Source organism: Drosophila subobscura, chromosome U (assembly GCF_008121235.1).
Source record: "Drosophila subobscura isolate 14011-0131.10 chromosome U, UCBerk_Dsub_1.0, whole genome shotgun sequence".
NCBI lineage: Eukaryota > Metazoa > Arthropoda > Insecta > Diptera > Drosophilidae > Drosophila > Drosophila subobscura.
The window spans coordinates 25,918,961-25,941,769 of NC_048534.1; the positions used below are offsets into that span (position 1 = coordinate 25,918,961).

At 38.5% G+C, this 22,809-nt stretch overlaps 1 protein-coding gene across 1 annotated transcript; it reads left to right on the forward strand.

Moving 5' to 3' along the window:
* Window positions 1–13,278: 13,278 nt before the first annotated feature.
* LOC117901417 lies at window positions 13,279–14,638 on the forward strand. The gene is made up of 3 exons (XM_034812153.1): window positions 13,279–13,293; window positions 13,342–13,618; window positions 14,406–14,638. Exons 1-3 carry the CDS (start codon window positions 13,279–13,281, stop codon window positions 14,609–14,611), a joined length of 498 nt encoding a protein of 165 aa, XP_034668044.1. The 3' UTR covers window positions 14,612–14,638.
* Window positions 14,639–22,809: the final 8,171 nt, after the last annotated feature.

Sequence of the window (22,809 nt, forward strand, 5' to 3'; positions counted from 1 at the left end):
ATTTTTCCTTAAGCTTACATTTTTTTGTTCTTTAGCTGCTGCACTGCTAAACTGATTTCCATGGGGAAATCATAAGAGTACGTTCGGTGCTCTGTTTTGTGTTTGCTTTTCTATGTCACTGTGGTCGTTAGTTGGTTCTGCTTTTGATTTGGCATTATGCCTTTTGATTTTCTGTCGTTTATTGTCGCTGGTTTAATCATAGTTTCTGCAAGTGAAGATTTTAAAATAATGTTACGAGGGACTAAACCTATTTTAGGGTTCAAGAATATTTTCTGGTGCATCTATCAGCTGGTTTAGGGGCCCCAGCAAGACCGAGAAAATAATTTCTAAATCGCAGTTGTGGTCATGTTTTCACTTAACTGCATTTGTGTTTTAGTTGCTATAAAACCTATAAGATACCCGTTCATTTAATTTTCCTTTTGCCTTTTGAATTTCTTTTGGGGTTGGAAATCTGTCAAAAGTTAATCCCAGGAATCACCAAAGCATCTCGGCTGCCTGTCAAACACAAATCCTATCCTTTCCAATCTTTTCAATTGGCCAACGAAAAATTAAAAATAAGCTTTAATTAGCGTCCAAGTTGCAAGGCGGAAATCAATTGAAAGTGCAGCAAACGCACGGCATACGTGATGACTCTGAGGATCCTTTAGCTGGGCTCTCTGCTCTGCTTGTCTATCTCTCTGCTCCTGTCTGCTCTGCTTGTCTATCTCTCTGCTCCTGTCTGCTCTGCTTGCTACCTCTCTGCTCCTGTCTGCTCTGCTTCTATCTGTGCCTAATTGCATCTTAGCCACGCCCAGTTGGTTAAGCAGAACACGACCAAAACCGTAGAGAGATGCCAAACACTATTAAGAAGCACAAATTCAGCAAGAGAACGAGAAGGGACGTGTGAGACGCTTCTTACGCGTCACAACTTTTATACCCGGCACTCAGTACTACATCTGCACTTTAGCGGTTATTTGTCAAATTTTACATTTTTTCTTCATCTGTCATCTACATCAACAACACTGCTCACGCCAACACGCTCCTTTAGCTCGCCACCCTCCCCTATAGAGTCTATAGTATAGACACACACTGCAGAGTCAGCGGCAGAGACAGAGGCAGAGGCAGAGAAGTGTCAGGGGCAGAGGCCATAAACAGCGCGAAGCAGAGTGTGCTGCTATAAGCTGCGGGACGGGGTGGGTTTGGCCACTGAAAATTAATTGTGGCTATAATAATGATCCAATCGGATCCCAATTTGGTGATCTGATAGATATGGTCATTCCCTACGGAATTAGTTTTCTTCTATCTTCAAAATTGTCGATTTGGGAGGTTTTCGCCCTTTTGCGGAGGCGGAAGGGGGCGTGGCTCATTTTTGAAATACACTTGTAACAGTGTGAGCATACAGAAGTATGCATGCAAAATTTGGTGGCTCTAGCTCTTATAGTCTCTGAGTACTAGGCGCTCATCAGGACGGACAGACAGACAGACAGACAGACAGACATAGACTCGGCTATTGATGCTGATCAAGAATATATATACTTTATGGGGTCGGAAACGTTTCCTTCTGTGCGTTACTTACAACCGTTATTCGCACAAATACAATATACCCTATTTACTCTTCGAGTACCGGGTATAATGACGGCACTTCTCTCGCTCTCTCTCTCTTTGGCTCCCAAATGAAATGTAAAGAAAATGTTATTTATGGCTAATTTTATGAGTGTACGGGTGCTGCTCGCTCCTGCTGTTCTTCCTGTGGCTCATATCCAGGATTCCATTGCCTCTTGGCCGGTGTTAAGGTTTTGCCCAGAATGCGTGCGTGCTTGATGTGCCTCTGCCTGTGCATCGACCAGGAGAATGCAGTCTGTAAAGCAAAAGGCGAGTCGAGGCGAACACCAAGTACCAAACGCTTCCAAAAATCGAGGCAGCAGCAAACAAGAGGAGGCTAACTTTTGGGTTGTGCGGTATGAGAGCGTGAGGATTGTACAGAAGCAAAGCTGTACTCATTTTCTAATACACGAATGGATACAGCGATCGCATGGGCTAGCTTTTAAAACGAAGAAATCCTTCAACAAGCAAGTTCTTTTGAATCTGTGGGGAACATCGTTGCTAGGAGGAGGCCATTTTAGCTGCTGTCAAAGAAATTCAGTACAGTACACTGACGCTATCATCTCTAGCTGAGGGAAAGCAGTCGATAATGGACACACACACACCCTTTCCCATTAAGCCAAATGTCCTTTTGGATGTATGGGATGGATCGCATGGTAGCGTTTTAAATTAAGAAATCATCCAACAAATTCTTTAGAATCTTTAGGGAACATCGTTACAAGGATGAGGTTATCGTTTTATTCTTGGACGCATCTGCTTTTTATTACATTTTAGCTGCTGTCACAAAAGTACAGCACAGCACTCCTCACGCTATCATCTCTAGCTGAGGGAAAGCAGTCGATAATGGACACACAGACCCTTTTCCCTTTTCCCCACATGTATGGATGGATTTATGGGATGGGATGCGATGCAGAGGGCGTGTAGTAGCTGTCTGTGGCTCCGTTTCCCCTCTTCTCAGGCATTCCCTTTGACCCTCCTGTTCTCCGGCTTTCCTTTTCGCTCTCCTGTTTTCCTCTGGCCAACACTGTCTCTGCCTTTCCCTTTTGGCCATCGCTGTCTCTGTCGGTTTCCCGGTTTCTGTGTGTGGGAATCGAATGCAGGTTAAATGAAAATGTTATTTCATTTGGCCGCCACTTAGAGTGTCGGAAATTGAAATTTATATCCGTGTTTCTGGCAAGGATGTGGAGTACACCAGCATCCAGCATAGCAAGGAAGGGTATAGTATGGAGCAGTTCGGAGTAACAGATGAAATACCAGGAGCACCAGCAGAGAAGTAGCCCATTGAGATGCGAATTTATTCGATTGTGGTTTATTGCCCCGATTGCTCAGCTGCTACCAATTTAAGTTCCCTCTTTCCTCTTGCAGTTTCTGGTATCTCTTGCCTCATGTGGCATCACCACGCCTCTGACTCTCTAGGTGGCCCCCGCAATTTTAGAGGTAATGCTCTGTGACACTTTTAGTTGTTATTAATATCAAATTTATTAATATTTTATTTTAATATAATATTTTATTTATTATTTATTTAATTTATTATTACATTCTAATCTCAGTTCGTTGGTATTCTCAAAAAACATAAATAAATTTTGAAACATTAAAACTGATGGTCCTTACTCATCTTATTGTTTATATTGACTTTTATATAAACGTTTCTTCATGGCACTCGTCTTATTGTTTTCCTTGTGGGTTCCATTACCCTCTACCACAGCTCTGCATAGCTTTCTTTCCATATATATATGTATGTATAATAGCTTTGTCTTAATGTATTGCCATTTCGAATTATTTGCACCATGTAAACACGTTAGGGGCTCAAGGTGGCAGAGATTCAATCCAGGCTGGCACACATCTGGATATATGTAGATATCGTATTCAGCCTACACAATTTAATTAACTTTGCTGCTGCTCCCTTTGCACGCAGATGTGTCTCTCTATTTGAGTGCAGCATTGTTGTTATTGTTATTCTTGCCAGTTGATTGTTTTAGTTTCAGTTTAGATTTCGGTTGTATTTTGGGTGGGTATGGGAAATTTTATTGTCCCATGGTCAGGGAATTTATTTGCAGTTGAAGTTCATACTGATTTAATTTTTATACCCGGCACTCGAAGAGTAAATAGGGTATATTGTATTTGTGCACAAAGTGAATGTATGTAACGCACAGAAGGAAACGTCTCCGACCCCATAAAGTATATATATTCTTGATCAGCATCAATAGCCGAGTCGATTGAGCCATGTCTGTCTATCTGTCCGTCCGTCTGTCTGTCCGTCCGTCCGTCCGTCCGTCCGTCCGTCCGTCTTGTTGAGCGCCTGGATCTCAGAGAGTATAAAAGCTAGAGCCACCAAATTTTGCATCCATACTTCTGTGTGCTCACACTGTTACAAGTGTATTTCAAAAATTAGCCACGCCCCCTTCCGCCTCCGCAAAAGGGCGAAAACCTCCCAAATCTACAATTTTGAAGATAGCAGAAAACTAAAAACATTCCGTAGGGAATGACCATATCTATCATATCACCAAATTGGGGCATTATTGGAGCATTATTATAGCCACAATGAAGAAATTAATTAGCAGTGGCCAAACCCACCCCGTTCCGCATGGGGTTGTTCTTATATTTGTTTTTTACATATTCTTCCATTCACACTCTGCTTCGCGCAGTGGCCGCACACTGGCCGCCGGCCGCTGGCTCTGCCTCTGCCGTGAGTCTGCAGTGTGTGGGTCTAGGGAAGGGGGCGAGCTAAAGGAGCGTGTTGGTGTGAGAAGTGTTGTAGATGTAGATGACAGATGAAGAAAAAATTTAAAATTTGAAAAATAACCGCTAATGTACAGATGTAGTACTGAGTGCCGGGTATAAAAGTTGTGACGCGTAAGAAGCGTCTCACACGTCCCTTCTCGTTTTTAATGCCTTTTTGGGTACCCTCCCACCACCGCCAATGCAACCTAGTTTCTGTTTAAAATAAAAATCTACTGAGAGTACTAATTTTTTATCGAGTAACAGTTTAGAGAAGAGAGCCCAAAGTTCAAAAGATTTGTACATATTTCTATATTTCCCTCTGTATATATAAGAGTATATTTAAGAGTAATTCATCATTAGAGCCATATAATATAAAACTTCTTTAAACTTGAAAGACACCTGGTAAACCTGGTAAAACGCAATCTAATATAGTCGCCAAAGATAAGCAATTATGGCATACAATCACAGCTAAACTATGCGATAGATGGCAATATTATATAGGGTGAGGTTCTCCTTCCTTTTTTAAGATAAGTTCAGAAAACGCGGGCAGCGTTTAGGTCTAGGTTGGCCCCTCTTTGAGAAGAAACAATTAAAATAGTTTTCCATAAGAACCGTTCAGGGATACACAGACATAATTATAATTTTATTGGCTGGAGCAGGGTATATTTGATTTATTTGAATGTAGAAATATTCCAAAGATGACGAAAGGGAATCGCGGAAAAGCCAAATGCAAAGTGCAAAAAGACAGCCCTCTTTGTAAATTTATTTCTTGATAAACGATTTTCCTACAGAACCGTCATTATACACACCTCCAAACCCCATGTGACAGCTGGGGAAACTGGAAAAGCAACTTATCATAGAGGGCAACATTGAGTCTTTAGAACTGTAGATCGGTGCCAATCCTTCTTGTGATATATTTTTGAATTTGTTTGTCCCGATAGCTTATTTATTATACATTTTATATGATTTTAACGAAACACGATTGTCTGTAATTTCATTTTAAATATAAAATGAAGGCTTCTGCAAAACATCACACTATTTGACCTTGTAAGCCTGCTGCTCTGTCGCTGCTATTATGGACACAAATGTGGGACTTCCAAAAAGTCCATAAACACGTGCCACTTTGCAGACATTTTCGCTCTCTTGCCATTGCCCACAGTGCTGAATTCCCTGCCCCCTGCCTGGTAACAAGCAACGTGCGCAAATTATTTCGACATCTGATTTTAAGCGGAAAACAAGAGATAGAGGAAACGAAACGAGGGACACGGCAGTAGACAGATTTTCTCGTGCACCGTCTCTGTCTAAGCGAAAAATTACTGGCTATAGTGGAGAATACACAGGAGACAAGACAACACAGGGGAGGACACTGTGCACTCATTCCTTTTATCCTGCTGCTCCGGCTCCTGCTGTCGTTCAGCATTTTAGGGAGGCCACTTATGGCCTTTCTGTGTAAACTTTTGAGTGCATTTTTCGTTGCAGCAGCCCAAACAAAAGGCAAGAGCTGGAGAGCTGCACTGAAGACCCAGGCCAAATAGACACATTATGAAGCGCTTTGGTCCAAGTACACTGGGAGAAATAAAATAAAATAAATAAATCTATTCAAAATAATTTAAAGATAATGTGCCACAGAAATGCCAAATTTTCTTTCAACTGGCTTATAATTATCTTTGAAAATTTGTTTTTTTTATGTAAACTCCTCTGTGGTGGTTTTGGCTCAGTGTCGTTCAAAGTTTGAGTTTCATAACTGAAAAATAGGAGCAGGAGCTGGAGAGACGTTCAGTCGGCTTCATCAGAAAGCGTTGCAGTTGGTGACATTTGCATGAACATAAAAAGCTCATGCACAGCAATTTGCGACTTTGCCAGTAACATTAAACGTGGACAGCAGCAAGCAGCAGCAAGCAGCATCAGCAGCAGCACCAGGCATCAGCAGCAAAAGTGGCCCCAAGTATGGCATCTGGAAGGGGTGAAGAGTACTACTTAGGGGACAAAGGTTCCACAGCAATGCGACCCGGCCTGGCCTGGTCAAGGGAGGCTCATTTTGGGGAGGACAGAGGTGCAGTCGGGTTTAGCGGGGTCTTATAGTGGATAATGGATGGGGGAAGAGCTAAGAAAAATATTCTCCCAATATTCTGCGGTACTCAATCAGTATATATGTATGTACATATATATGTGTGTATGTCAGGGCTCGTTTTTGCGTTTGTGTGTGAAAACGCACGCAAAACGGAACATTTCACTTTATTGGTATTGGTACGAATCACTGTCATACGCGTGTACGTGAGGGCAGCGCAGCAGCAGCGCATTTTTCCGCACCCCAGGGATAGGGCCGTCCCGAGCCCTGGTGTATGTACATACACTCAAATGAATGTATGTATGTACCTACATATGTAACATGTATTTACCCTTTTTTTTTTTTTTTTTTTTTTTACATTTTACATATTTTGTACATGTCATCTACCTCACTTCTCCCGCCGAACTAGATAGATTGACAACAACAGTTAAGCACAAGCAAAGCTGTTGGACGGGGTATGTGACACTGGAAAATAATTTCTTTATTCTGGCTATAATTCTGATCCAATCTCATCCCAATTTAGTGATCTAATATACATACATATATGATCATTCCCTTCGGAATTGCGTTTTTAGTTTTCTCTTATCTTCAAAATTGGATAAAAGCGATTTTCCTTTGTGGGGGCGAGGCGAAATTTTGAAATGCACTTGTAACAGTGTGATGTCCCTGTCATCTGGATGCAAAATTTGGTGGCACTCAACAGGACGGACAGAGAGACAAGGCTATATCGACTCGGCCATTGATGCTGATCAAGAAAATATATGTATGTACTTTGTGGGATCGGAAGCGTTTCCTTCTGTGCGTTACATACATATGTACATCCACTTTCGAGCACAAATACAATATACCCTACTTACTCTTCGAGTACTGGGTATGCAAAAATTTAATTTGGGTGGAAATCATCGAATAATTATCTTAAAGCCGGATGCTATTGGTTTTCAACCACACAACCATTTTTAGAGCGTTAGAGAATGTCATACAAATATTTACATATTCTTATAAAGCCACAAAAATGTAAATCACTATTTTCATCATCCCCTTTTCTGCAACCCAATTTCTCTCCTACGCCACTGTTAATGGTGATTCCTCCTTTGCAGTGCTAATGTACAATTGCATACTGTAGAAGGGTGGTCGCGGGGTGCGGGTGTCGACGAGCAGGCAGGCAAGAGCTGGTTAGACACTACTTTGCACACTTCATTTGATCGCAGGCGAAAGATAATGAAGAGCGACGGAAACAATGCCAAGCCCTCCGAAAAATGATGTGTTAACGCAGTGTTAAGAATCGACAGTACGAAAGACAGAAAAACTAAGGGAAAACAAAAACCTTAAACAAACCCCAAAGGCATACTTTGAAAAGATACTCTGCGTAGGGGAGGAAGGTATTTACAGCTGTGATTTCGGTGAGAATTATATAAGGTTAAAGGATAAGTTTTAATTTAAATGGGAAATTTTATTCCATCGAAAAAATTAAGAAAACTATTTCCTTGAACCATTTTTCTTCACAGGGAGCAAAGCCAAGAAAGCAGAGAGCGCCTTTCTCGTAGCATATTTCATGAATTTCTTAAATTTATAACAAATGATTAACAAACTATTTCCTTATAGAAAGGTATCACAATGTGCCAACATATTTCAAATTATTTTTTCAACAATTTTTCTTTTAAAAAAATTCTCTAAAAAATTTCTTTCAATATATTTTTTTTAAAAAATTATGTTATATATATTTTTTATATATATTTTCTCAGGATTCTATTTCTAGTGTTCGTTCGGCAAACAACTCTTTTTTGAGTTCAAAATTTTTAGTAACATTTGTACCTGGTCAATGCGGACTCATCGTCTGCGACCCACCAATTTCGCTGTAGCGATTAAATTACAAAAAAAATATATATTCTGTCAATATACATTCTCTCAATATGTATTCTCTCAATATATATTTTCTCAATTTATTTTCCTCAACGTACTTTTTATACCCGGTAAATTAAGAGTAAATAGGGTATTTGTGCACAAAAGTTGATATATGAAACGCATAGATGGAAACGTTTCCGACCCCATAAACTATATATTCTTGATCAGAATAAATAGCCGAGTCGATATAGCCATGTCTGTCTGTCCGATATCAAAAACAATAGAGTTAGTCACAAAATTTTGTGTGAAGACTCATGTGTTATCACACTGATATAAGTGTATTACAAAATTTCGACCCGACTCCTGTTTATTTGTCTATTTTTTGAACATTCTCTCATTCCACCATATTCATTATATATATTCATTATATATTCATTGTCTTGAATCCGCTTCGATCTTAATTAAGCCTTTATCTTCAATTAGAATTTATCTATCAACAATATTAAGGTTGCGATGGTTTCAAACATTTTCATATACATTTTCATCACTTCTTCAGCCAACAAAATGTGACCATAAAGAGCATTCAAACGTCTCCTACTTGCACCCTTAAAAATTCCCCTTTATTTTACTCTTCGATTTTCTCTGCTGATGTTGCGCAAAATAAAGTGTGAGATTTATGCCGAGCTCATCCCGTAATTTTGAACGGTTGAATTTTCAATTTCCCTACAAGACCTCTCGGACCTTAAAGTCAAATTCTTGAGGGCCAACACAATGGGGACTAAGGCCAGACAGTGATTTCTTATCGGTTTTGACTTGCCTTGGGTACATCCACATCCACTTCGTGACTAACACATCCTGCAAAGTCATTTTGATTTATTGGCAATGATTTTCCAAGTTATTGAACAGATTAGATGGGCGTGTACTGTGTTTGTAGCTTTAGTTTCATTTTCCTCGCAATCGTGGGAGTGCCAAGCAATTTGTTTATGTTTTTTGGTAAGGGACTTTGCTGTCTTTTCACATTTTTTCTTTCCTTTCGAGTAAATGCAGAATAGCAACAAATTCCTGAAGAAGAAATTGAAAAATGTTTTCCTTGATTCTGAAGTTTCCCAAATTAAATGACAATTGGCCAAAAGTCGAGGCGAGCCAGTCCGACACTAGGAAGGAACCGCCACTGCCATTGCTGCTTTAAGATTTCGTTTTGCTGAGCAGAATGCAACGAGAATAGCAGATTGAATATAATAAGTATGAAATAACTATAAATATCAAATTGCGAAAATGGTCAGCAACAGGCAAACAGGACACAAAATACTGGACACACTCAACAGCAGCAGCATGTCCTCTGGCAATCGTTTTGCAACAAGAGAGAGATAGAGAGAGAACCACAAGCCCTGATGATAATGTTGATAACACAACAAATAAAGCTGCAGACAAACGAGTGCGAAATGCAGGCAGCCGCAATACCAGACTCGTTCAATGCTCTGTGTGAGGTCTGGTTAAGGGCAATAATACAAGGGTATCTCCATGTCCGACTGTCGACTGGCAGCCTGCCCCAATATATAATTGAATTCTAACCCAATGCAAACCTCTCCAGAGAAATAAGACGAGCAGGAAAGCATGCAACGAACGATCCAATGACTGCCACATCACAAGATTTCCTTTTCCCTCTCTCGCATCTTTTCCCTCAAAATATAATAGAAAAATTTCTATAAAAAAAAAAAACAAAAAATGACAAAAGAAATTCAATCAGAATTTTCTGCTGTTGCTGCTGACCAACCACAAAAAGAGGTACACGAAAGCCTCTTAGAATATAACTATAAAGCGCGGGAGCCAAAACCGCAGCGTAGACTTCTCTCCCTTAAAATAGATAGAATTGGTGTACTTATAATTATGTGGAAAATTTGCGACTTGTTAATGCCATTGAATATTTGAACAATAAATGGGGGAACAGCCGGTAAACCCGCTGAGTGATCGAAAATTAAAAGTTGTTTTAATTGAAGTTCCTGAACATTGAACATTTCATTGAACAGATAAAATAGTAGTAGGCAGCAGCTGATGGGACATTATAAGATAATAGAGATATGCACTCTGAGAGAGCAATGGCTAGAATGAAATTTTGAGAATGCTTGTATTGCGTTTTAGGAGCAAGTCTTTGGTAAAATGAATAAAGATGTGGCCAGTGTGAAAAGAACGAGAGAAAAGCAACCTTCAACCTTTTTTCGCGCTGATCCCTTTCTCGGAAGCAAAACGAATCTAATAAATCTTTCGCTCACACTGCCCGAGTTCCCAATGAGGTTTTTATTGCTGTTCTCATATTTGATTCACGTACTGTAGTTATCTAACCTTCGAGATAACTCACAGAGACAGGAAGTAACCTTTTATACCTTATCATATTGATTAGCCATCTCCAATCTTTTTTGTATATAAAAGAACAAAGACTGCAATTCAAATTCAGTCTTGTCAAAATGTTAGCAAAGTTGTGTAGTTTCTTGGCCCCGTCGTTGACTTTTCCCTCTCTCACTTTCGCTTATAAACTAACGCCGACAGTCATAGATGGTTAGGATATAGCATAAACTGAAACATAATCGAAAGTATAAATTCTTTCTTTAGGATTGCCAGGATCCCTCAATATAACCACTGCACCGTTTGTAAAGATCGGCTATGGTTACTACTACATTGAAACAGTTGTGATAAAGAATTGGTTTGATGCTTTTGAATCTTGCCGGCGAATGGAAGCTGATTTGATTGCATTCGATAGCATCGAGGAATGGGACATGTTAATAAACTATCTCGATAGGAAAGAAGGTTTCTACTAGACTTCGGGCACTGACTTGGCGCAAAAAGGTAAACATGTCTGGATGTCAAATGGTTTGGAAATAAATTTGGATATCTGGCATGAACTTGCACCTGTTGAGGAATTTGGTAATTGTGATACAATCCTCTTTTATGGAACTACACAACAGGCATTTCTTAATTCAAATTGTACGGTAGAGCTACCATACTTTTGCAAGGCACCACAACCAAAAACGGCTCTGTTTACTGTACGGTAAGGAAGTTTTTGGAAAATAAATAAATAGTCAACGTATTAAGATAGTTTTGATTAAATTAATAGATAGCGTTTATGGGTCCCCAAATAGACAGGCTAAGTAAGAGAGAGTTAGAAAACAAATTTTTAAACATAATAAATTAATTGGGAAAAACACTCGACTTTAATTTTAGATGATTATTATTATGTATTTCCCCTACATACACCTTTTATTTACAATATTACGCTCTTAATTTAGACCTCTAGCTACTTAATAACCTGGTAGACAGTCTTATAACTAATAACTACCTCGTAATATCCACACCACGTTGTTTCTGCCTCATTAATTTGATACCGCTTACGGGTGAAAGTTCTTATAAAACAAGGATACTGAACTGCTGAGGTTTTTCTATAGCTTTAAATCGAGAAATAATTCGTTGAAAAATTAAAAAACAGTAGTTCTTTTTTCTTTCACTAAACCTCCAACACTTGTAAAGTATGCGAATAGGCAAACGATGAGCAGCAAGCAACGAAAACAAGGAGTATTACAGAAGAGCAACCTGCAGCAACAATCGCACACTGCAAATTTGTACACGAATTAAAAGAATTGTTGAAACTTTTTCGAATCTCATATTTTGTTCTATGCACTTATTACTTCATATTCGATGCTAATTGATAAGCACCAACCAAGCACATTCCCCCCCAACACCATTCACGCGATGTGAATTCGTTTTTATGTTTGCTGCGGAATTGAAACTGCAAAATTAACTCAAAACCAAAAGTATAAAGATAAGCTTTAAGCTTTCAAGTACAGGTGAGAAAAGTAAATTATACTTAAAGGGGCCGCCCCCAAACTGCTATCAAATCAATTATTTTTAGCAAAGAGCAAAAAGTGCTCAAAAGAAAGAAAATGCTGATGGGGAAACTTGGAGAATACTTTATAAACGCAGTTTTTCATCAACTTCAACCTTTGCTTGGTTTTGCCATTGAAAAGGATTTGTGACTTCCCTGGCACTGGCAGTGGCTGCTCTTATCACTGCCTTTGCCTTGCCAGCCAGAAAGGAAAGCCCAAGCCCAAGACTATCACCAATTGCCCATACAACAGACAGAAAGCGGGTAATGGAAACAGGGTACAGAGCGAAAGATTTTCATGAGTCGATTGCACAAATAACATGCAACAAAATAAGCAATCAATGTGCAACAGCAGGCGAGACAACAATGTGGAAAAGATTACATACTACCAAACGAAGTGCACACACATACACAGAAGGTTCTTGAACCTGCGCGGAGATACATACATAGATAGACCCTAGAAAATAATGGCAAAATTAAATCCTGTCGGAGCATAGAAAGTAAATAATTGTATTTCCCATTTCTAGTCAAAATGCCGAAGGGCACTGCTGGATGACATATGAGTCGAGCCTTGTCGTCGTATTAGTTTAAATATCTTGTCCCGAGAGCATGTGGAATGAATCTCTATTTATTTAATATTACACACAGTTTGAGTAATTTAATATTAACAAACACCTAGATATCATCAATGTACTGTCAAACTGTCGTCCATTGGCGAAACGGTCTGTGCCAACTAATTGGCAATCTTTATCCTCACTAGTTCCACCTCTGCAGTTCAACAGTCCAAATCAGAGAGCGAGAGAGACAGAGAGACCTGTGTCAGTTTGCAATTAAATTCTATCAGCAATAAATTCAATTAAAGCAAAAATCCCAAATACTTGACCGCAACGATATCCAAGCACCACCAACACCAAAAATAACAATAAATGTTCTGAAAAAAAAAGAGGGAGGCCGCCTACGAAGCTGGCGATCACCACAAAATAGATGTTTTTTTCTTGCTTTTGTTTTTGCAGCAACCCCCATGCTTGGCCGACATCATCGCGCGCTTTGACACAACAGCAGAAACTCGTTCCCGAGTTCCACTCAATTTGCTAAGAGGTGAAATGCAAAAAGCTTTCGCTTTTCTAAATAGCTAAACAAAAAGCACAAATAAAGATCAAGAGGGTGAGAGAATTTGTGTTGTCGTTACATAATGGTACAGCGGGAGGTAGTGGGGGACCAGGGGCTGTCCAAACTGGTTGCGAACACAGAGTAGCAAATAAAAATCTCCCCCAACCTTGACAAAGCCTTCGTTTCGAGTGTGGCATACGTAAACAAAGTTAGACTCAATCTCGTTCTTCGTTGCATATCTTCCCACACAGCCACGGCCATTAATTGCTATCAGTGCAAGTCCCTAACGGATCCCAACTGCGCCAAGGAGAAGCTCGATGCGGGGTCTAACATACGGCAGGTGGACTGCGATAATGTGGCCAGGCCGAATATCATGGATCAGCTGCAGCCAGTGACCAAATGCAACAAGGTGGTCACCAGCGGTAAGTGATAATTTGCGTTACAAACGCACACAAACACACGCACACACACAAAACTCGCACGCACCTTGAACGGAAAACGTAAACAATTTAATAAGACGTGATGTCACCCAATAGATGATGATTTGGTGGCGGGGGGTAAGGTCGGCAGACAGGCAGTGTGGGTGCTGCTAGTGTCATTTAACATATGGCAAACAAAAAGGTAATGCAAAGCAGGCACACAGTGCGTTACGCAACTATTGGGCAGTGGATAGTAAGACATTCATCCGATACAATTATAATAGGTGAAATTTCAAATATCATGGCGAATATAGTAGATATATGTAAATAAAAAGATTAATACAATCGACAGTCAAAAGATAATCGAATTTCTGAATATTCTGAATATGTTTTCAACCTAAGAAAATTAACAGCAGACAGACAGGTAGCAACTATTAAACAGAGGGGGTGTCAGTAGTTCAGACGGAAAGTGAGGTATACCATTTTGTACATACCGATGAATGCAGGGAAGGGTATTCATATTTATATTTGCCTGCCCTGATCACTCCTCCTGATCACCCATCACCAACAGATTTTGTTGTTGCCTATTATTAAAATTTCGAAGTATTTGCCATCTCTTTTTCAAATACGAACTCTCAAAACGGAATAGTTTTTTGGCTATCCTTTTACACATCGAAAATGAAGACATCTCGTTCCGTCGGCAACAAACATGCATGCACACACACGCACAAATTTCTTGTCTTAAATTTTTCTAATAAATATTTTCTCCGTCACTTTTCTACACTTGCAGACCGCGCCGGCGTCATTGTCTCCCGCGACTGCCACTTTGAGTTGATTGGGCAGAAGGACAATGAATGCACAGTAACACACAGCCGTCAGGTAGAGAGCTGCTTCACCTGCAAGGGGGATCTGTCCAATGCCTCTGGAGCGACCCGTTATTTGGCCCTGAGCGCAATGGCCCTGTTCGCAGTATTCGCATTACAGATGGTGCTGTAAAGGAAAACTCAAAAATATCAGCAACAGGAAAAAAATACATTTGAATATTGCCTACACACACACACATACATACCTACATACATATGTACAAACAAATGAACTGTAAATTGTTAATTGGTTTAAAAAAAAAATCAAGAAGTAAACAACGCATACAGGGAGCCCTTTTCATTGATTCTGAAACTGTAGATCGTCGACTTTTCGAAGCAAAACATTTAATCCGTAATAAGTTTCCTCTCAGACCACTGGTTTAGTCCCAATTATACCAATAAAGTCGTGATCATACAAATATTTGACTTCTTATGGATGCTTATTGTTCTAGTTCGATATATTAAGTGCATACTTCTTTTGTGTGCAACATTTGAGCTTTTTAAATGGGAGAAGGTCCGGACATTTTCCTTGTTTAAATTAGATACGAATTTTGGTAGCCCTTTAAGTTTTTGCAAATTGTTATTTAGCATATCATATTATTATTTTTATAGGAACACGCAATAAATAGTATGTTACCTAAGATTTAAAATATTGTGAGCCCATTTCACAACATTTACTCCCATCACCACATTATAGAAACCTTCATATTTGTCATCTCTATTCCACATGAGAGCTCGCGTAACGGAACATTCTTGTCTTCTTCTGTACACATCGCAATCGAAGTCTTGCTGTCTCGTTCCGCCGAGAGCCCACACATACATACTCCCATGATCAGAGTTCAAGAGCCAACCCCCAAGACAACCAACACAATTCAACAAGACAATATTTTCCATACACATCCCCTTCAGAATAAACGTTCCTCTGATGTTCAGCCAATAGGGCACACATTCATACATTTCGCCCCTGTTTTTTCATAGGAAAACACCACCACATGTTTAAATATGTATCAGCACAACGGCTCTGCTGGCCGCTATGCCGCTGTGAGAAAAACCAATGGAGGAATGGCAAAAAATTAATAGACATTAAAGCAACTTTTGCAAAAATAAATGACCTGAAATTTGTTGATTGGGTTTAAAATTTAAACATTAAATCAAATTCAAGAAGGAATTCTTCAGAGCTCATACGAAAGAGTAACTATTAAGAGGGAGAATTACCTTTGGTCGTGAAGCTGCAGTCCCTCGAGTTTTCGTATCAAAGAATCATTTATTGCTTCTGTGAAATCCGCATCGAAACACATTTCGATCTCCATTTTTAGTTAGTTATTAAACTTAGTCTCACAAAAAACGTTTAAAAACTACCCTCACGACGAAGCGAAAGGACAGTGCACAAACGAACAAGATGGCGCCACGACTTTACTTTGGCTTAATAAAAAAAACAGTTATTACGCTAATAAAAACACAGCCACAAATGATCTTAAATAAACAATAATTAGACTACGCAGTTATGAACGCTTTGCCAACATTTAACACTTTTACAACGCAAAAACACAAGTTAAAATATTTAAGCGACTCGCACAGAAAGAGAACAGAAAACGAAAGGAGGAGAAAAGCACGAAGCAGCGCTGCGGCAGCGGTTAGAATTTAGCAACACATCGATACTCCCCTATCGATTCTTATGCCAATAAAGTCGTGATCATAAAAATATTTGACTTCATATGGATGCTTATTGTTCTAGTTCGATATATTACGTGCATACTACTTTTGTGTGCAACATTTGAGTCTTTTAAACGGGAGAAGGTCCGGACATTTTCCTTGTTTAAATTAGATACGAATTTTGGTAGCCCTTTAAGTTTTTGCAAATTGTTATTTAGCATATCATATTATTATTTTTATAGGAACACGCAATAAATAGTATGTTACCTAAGATTTTCATATTAGAAAAACCGTGAATTCGCTAAAATATTGTGAGCCCATTTCAAAACATTTACTCCCATCACCACATAATAGAAACCTACATATTTGTCATCTCTATTCCACATGAGAGCTCGCGTAACGGAACATTCTTGTCTTCTTCTGTACACATCGCAATCGAAGTCTTGCTGTCTCGTTCCGCCGAGAGCCCACACATACATACTCCCATGATCAGAGTTCAAGAGCCCCCCCCAGACAACCAACACAATTCAACAAGACAATATTTTCCATACACATCCCCTTCAGAATAAACGTTCCTCTGATGTTCAGCCAATAGGGCACACATTCATACATTTCGCCCCTGTTTTTTTTCATAGGAAAACACCACCACATGTTTAAATATGTATCAGCACAACGGCTCTGCTGGCCGCTATGCCGCTGTGAGAAAAACAAATGGAGGAATGGCAAAAAATGAATAGACATTAATGCAACTTTTGCAAAAATAAATGACCTGAAATTGGTTGATTGGGTTTAAAATTTAAACATTAAATCAAATTCAAGAAGGAATTCTTCAGAGCTCATACGAAAGAGTAACTATTAAGAGGGAGAATTACCTTTGGTCATGAAGCTGCAGTCCCTCGAGTTTTCGTATCAAAGAATTATTTATTGCTTCTGTGAAATCCTCATCGAAACACATTTCGATCTCCATTTTCGCTTAGTTATTAAATTTAGTCTCACAAAAAACGTTTAAAAACTACCCTCACGACGAGTGGAAAGGAGTGTGCACAAACGAACAAGATGGCGCCACGACTTCACTTTGGCTTAATAAAAAAACACTTATTACGCCAATAAAACACAGGCACAAACGATTTTCAATAAACAATAATTAGACTACGCACTTATGAACGCTTTGAAAATATGTAACACTTTTATAGACACTTTTACAACGCGAAAACACAGGTTAAAATATTTAAGCGACTCGCACAGACAGAACAGAAAACGAAAGGAGGAGGAGATAAGCACAAAGCAGCGCTGCAGCAGCGTGTAATATTCTGAGAGGCATCGAACCTCGATATATCGATATTCAGAGTAGAGTCTGCCAAAAGTTGTGATCTGTTTATAGTTGACCTGAAATTATTGTTTGAAATATTATTTGCTATTTGAAGTAAAAAATATAGTTTTTATGGAAAGGCATTGTGTCGTAATTAACACCAACTTTAACTTATCCTGTGTCTCGTGTCCTGCGTCTAGACACTAACCAAATAGTATAATACTATTTGGTTAGTGGTCTAGATTGAAGACTGACCTAAGGACAAGTCGAATACGAACTGTTCGTATTAGAACAATATTAAGTAAAAAAAAAGTATTGAGTTACAGCTGTATACTACAAGACTTCCTGAGCTTCATGGCGTCCTAGGAGCATTTTTTTCACAACCACCCACCATAAAACATAAAAATTATTTAATAAGCAATAAGCACTTTAGACATATGTACATCAGTTGATTGATTCCTCTTTGGAATGAAAGTAAAATTGTGGCTCTGCAAGAAAATTGGGAAACCGCAGTTTATTGTTGCATAGTTGCGATTTACTTGATTTTTATTCTTTTATAAATTGTAGTGGAGGGCCTTGGTTTTGGAGTAAATTATCGCTAGGTGGCGCCACACAGTAGAAAGTGATACAGAGGTTGGTTTTCAGTGAATTTTCGCTAGAAGTGCGCTAGTGTTGGCTGCTACCGGATTTGCTGCTTAGCAAGGTTCCTTTCCAGGTGTGCGTATCGGATATGCTCTACATGCTCATGTAGAAAAAATGTTTTTAGTCTCCGCCATTATACGGTGAGGCGTGAAGCTGTTTTGTGTAAAAGCTTTGCTCTTGGGATCCGCCGAAAATTGGGCACTGCCAGGCGTAAAATTCGGGCATAGTTATCTTTATAAATTACAATACCCGACACGATTTTTCCTCAAGGAACGAAACCCACTTTTAATGAAAGATATGGGGCTTAGAAATAGTCTAATGACATATTTTTTTGTATGGCAGAACTTTTTTTTGAAGAAATTTTTTTAATCTGGTATTTTTCTTAAGCTTTTTTTCATATTAATATTTTAAAATGTATTGTTGCTATTTTCTTACGCGAAACTTGAACAGAAACTTGAACAATTGTAGAGGTTGGCTTGCAAAATTGATGTTAATTTTAACATGTTGGTTTTTTGTTTGTCGTAGTGAAAAAGTCATCAAGTGCGAGCCAAATTTGAATTGTGTGCGCATGAGTTTTTACACCCGGTACTCGAAGAGTAAATAGGGTATATTGTATTTGTGCACAAAGTGAATGAATGTAACGCACAGAAGGAAACGTCTCCGACCCCATAAAGTATATATATTCTTGATCAGCATCAATAGCTGAGTCGATTGAGCCATGTCTGTCTGTCCGTCCGTCTGTCCGTCTGTCCGTCCGTCTTGTTGAGCGCATGGATCTCAGAGACCATAAAAGCTGGAGCCACCAAATTTTGGCACCAGACTGCTGTATGCTCACACTGAAACCAGTGTATTTAAAAAATGAGCCCCGCCCCCTTCCGCCCCCGCAAAAGGGCGAAAACCTCTCAAACCTACAATTTTGAAGATAACAGAAAACTAAAAACGCCATTCCGTAGGGAATGACCATATCTATCAGATCACCAAATTGGGATCCGATTGGATCTTTTATGGCCTCTCTTTTATTTGGTTTTGCAGGAAATAAGGTTTAAAGAAACCGGGCCAATGCATAAAAGTTCAGTGTGCAATGAATGCAATATATACGGTATAAAATATACATATGTACATTCATATATTTTATCCAATACACATTGCAATCCCAACATACTGAATTTTTATGCATTGGCCCGGTTTCTTTAAACCTTATTTCCTACAAAACCAAATAAAAGAGGGTCCATAAAACTAGCAACCATTATAGAAAATTGACTAATCTATCCGATAAAATTATATGATTGGTCCAGGGAGTCCTGGCAAGTTGGTAATTTTAAACAGAATCTCAAAATCAATAAATAAGACTTCCTATCAACAAAAATTCCGACTGCAAAAATACCGTACATTGGCATTGGCTCCTTTTGTTTAAACAATATTTCTTAAACAACCCGGCAAAAAGAGAAATTCTAAAAAAAGGCCACCTTTATAGAAAAATAATTCATCTTTCTGTTCAAATTATATGTTCAGCCATAAGAGTTCTGGGTAGTTAGTAATATTAAACACAAATTCAAAATCGAGGAATATGACTTCCTTTCAACAAAAAGATGTTCGTTTTTTTGTTTAGACATTATTTTCAAACAAAAAAGAAGGAAAACCAATTATATAAAAAACTGACTTATCAGTTGGACACAGCTTCGATGTTTATTTCTGAAGCCGGTTGTCCAGCAATCCGTACATACATATGTATGTACCTATGTACATACAATATTTTATACCGTACACATTGCACTCCCTACATACTGAATTTTAATGCATTGGCCAGGTTTCTTCAAACCTTATTTCCTACAAAACCAAATAAAAGAGGGTACATAAAACTAGCAACCATTATAGAAAATTGACTAATCTATCCAATAAAATTATATGATTTGTCCAGGGAGTCCTGGCAAGTTGGTAATTTTAAACAGAATCTCAAAATCAATAAATTAGACTTCCCATCAACAAAAATTCCGACTGCAAAAATACCGTACATTGGCATTGGCCCCTTTTGCTTAAACCATATTTCTTAAACAACACAGCAAAGAAGAAATCCTTTAAAAAGGCCGCCTTTATAGAAAAATAATTAATCTTTCTGTTCAAATTATATGTTCAGCCATAAGAGTTCTGGGTAGCCAGTAATATTAAACACAAATTCAAAATCGAGGAATGCGACTTCCTTTCAACAAAAAGATGTTAGTTTTTTTGTTTAGACATTATTTTCAAACAAAAAAGAAGGAAAAGCAATTAAAAAAAAAACTGACTTATCAGTTGGACACAGCTTTTTTTTCTGAAGCCGGTTGGCCTGCAACCCGAACATACATACATACATATGTACATACGTATATTTTATACCGTACACATTGCACTCCCTACATACTGAATTTTAATGCATTGGCCCGGTTTCTTTAAACCTTATTTCCTACAAAACCAAATAAAAGAGGGTACATAAGACTAGCACCCATTATAGAAAATGGACTGATCTATCCGATAAAATTATATGTTTTGTCCAGGGAGTCCTGGCAAGTTGGTAATTTTAAACAGAATCTCAAAATCAATAAATTAGACTTCCTATCAACAAAAATTCCGTATATTGGCATTGGCTCCTTTTGTTTAAACAATATTTCTAATACAACCCAGCAAAGAAGAAATCCTTAAAAAAGGCCGCCTTTATAGAAAAATAATTAATCTTTCTGTTTAAATTATATGTTCAGCCATAAGAGTTCTGGGTAGTTAGTAATATTAAACACAAATTTAAAATCGAGGAATATGACTTCCTTTCAACAAAAAGATGTCAGTTTTTTAGTTTAGACATTATTTTTAAACAAAAAAGAAGGAAAACCAATTATATAAAAAACTGACTTATCAGTTGGACACAGCTTCGATGTTTATTTCTGAAGCCGGTTGGCCAGCAATCCGAACATACATATGTACATACATACATATGCATGTACCTACATATGTACATACAATATTTTATACCGTACACATTGCACTCCCTACAAACTGAATTTTAATGCATTGGCCAGGTTTCTTTAAACCTTATTTCCTACAAAACCAAATAAAAGAGGGTACGGAAAACTAGCAACCATTATAGAAAATTGACTAATCTATCCGATAAAATTGTATGATTTGTGATTTTTCCAAGAAGTCCTGGCAAGTTAGTAATTTTAAATAGAATCTCAAAATCAATAAATAAATCTTCCTATCAACAAAAATTCCGACTGCAAAAATTCCGTACACTGGCATTGGCTCCTTTTGTTTAAACAATATTTCTAAAACAACCCAGCAAAGAAATCCTTAAAAAAGGCCGCCTTTATGGAAAAATAATTAATCTTTATGTTCAAATTATATGTTCGGCCATAAGAGTTCTGGGTAGTTAGTAATATTAAACACAAATTTAAAATCGAGGAATATGACTTCCTTTCAACAAAAGATGTCAGTTTTTTTGTTTAGACATTATTTTTAAACAAAAACGAGAAGGGACGTGTGAGACGCTTCTTACGCGTCACAACTTTTATACCCGGCACTCAGTACTACATCTGTACATTAGCGGTTATTTGTCAATTTTTAAATTTTTTCTTCATCTGTCATCTACATCTACAACACTTCTCACACCAGCACGCTCCTTTAGCTCGCCCCCCTTCCGTAGACCCACACACTGCAGACTCACGGCAGAGTCAGAGCCAGCGGCAGAGGCAGAGCCAGCGGCAGAGGCAGAGCCAGCGGCAGACGGCCAGTGTTTTGCTATAAGCTGCGGGACGGGGTGGGTTTGGCCACTGAAAATTAATTTTTTCATCGTGGCTATAATAATGATCCAATCGGATCCCAATTTGGTGATCTGATAGATATGGTCATTCCCTACGGAATGGCGTTTTTGGTTTTCTGCTATCTTCAAAATTGTAGATTTGGGAGGTTTTCGCCCTTTTGCGGAGGCGGAAGGGGGCGTGGCTCATTTTTGAAATACACTTGTAACAGTGAGCATACATAAGTATGGATGCAAAATATGGTGGCTCTAGCTCTTATAGTCTCTGAGTACTAGGCGCTCATCAGGACGGACAGACGGACAGACAGACATAGACTCGGCTATTGATGCTGATCAAGAATATATTTACTTTATGGGGTCGGAAACGTTTCCTTCTGTGCGTTACATACAACCGTTATGTGCACAAATACAATATACCCTATTTACTCTTCGAGTACCGGGTATAAAGAATGAAAACCAATTATTTAAAAAACTGACTTATCAGTTAGACATAACTTCCATATTTATCTCTGAAGCCGGTTGGCCAGCAATCCGAACTTATGTACATATGTACATAATGGATTCAATCGCGTGTTGGACCGATATAAATAAAATTACATTCATTTATCATGTTTAATAATTAAAATAAATTGCTGGCAAATCAACTTTGAGCAAAAGAAAATCAACTCTGAGCAAAGGAAAACTGGAATGTCGTCCCATTTGGATATAAATGATATTATGGCAAGTAATATTTACCCTTTATCCCGACCTTTTTTGGCTTAAAATCTTTACTTTTCTATTGCTTTACTTTACTTCTATTGCTATCTATCCCATACGGCATTGCCTCATGCAGCACGGAACACACAGCATACGCGTCGAGTATCGTTTCAAGAGACCTTTCGAGAGAATGCGAGTGCGAAAAAATCAAATTAAATTCAATAAATTAACATAAATCTGTGCAAAT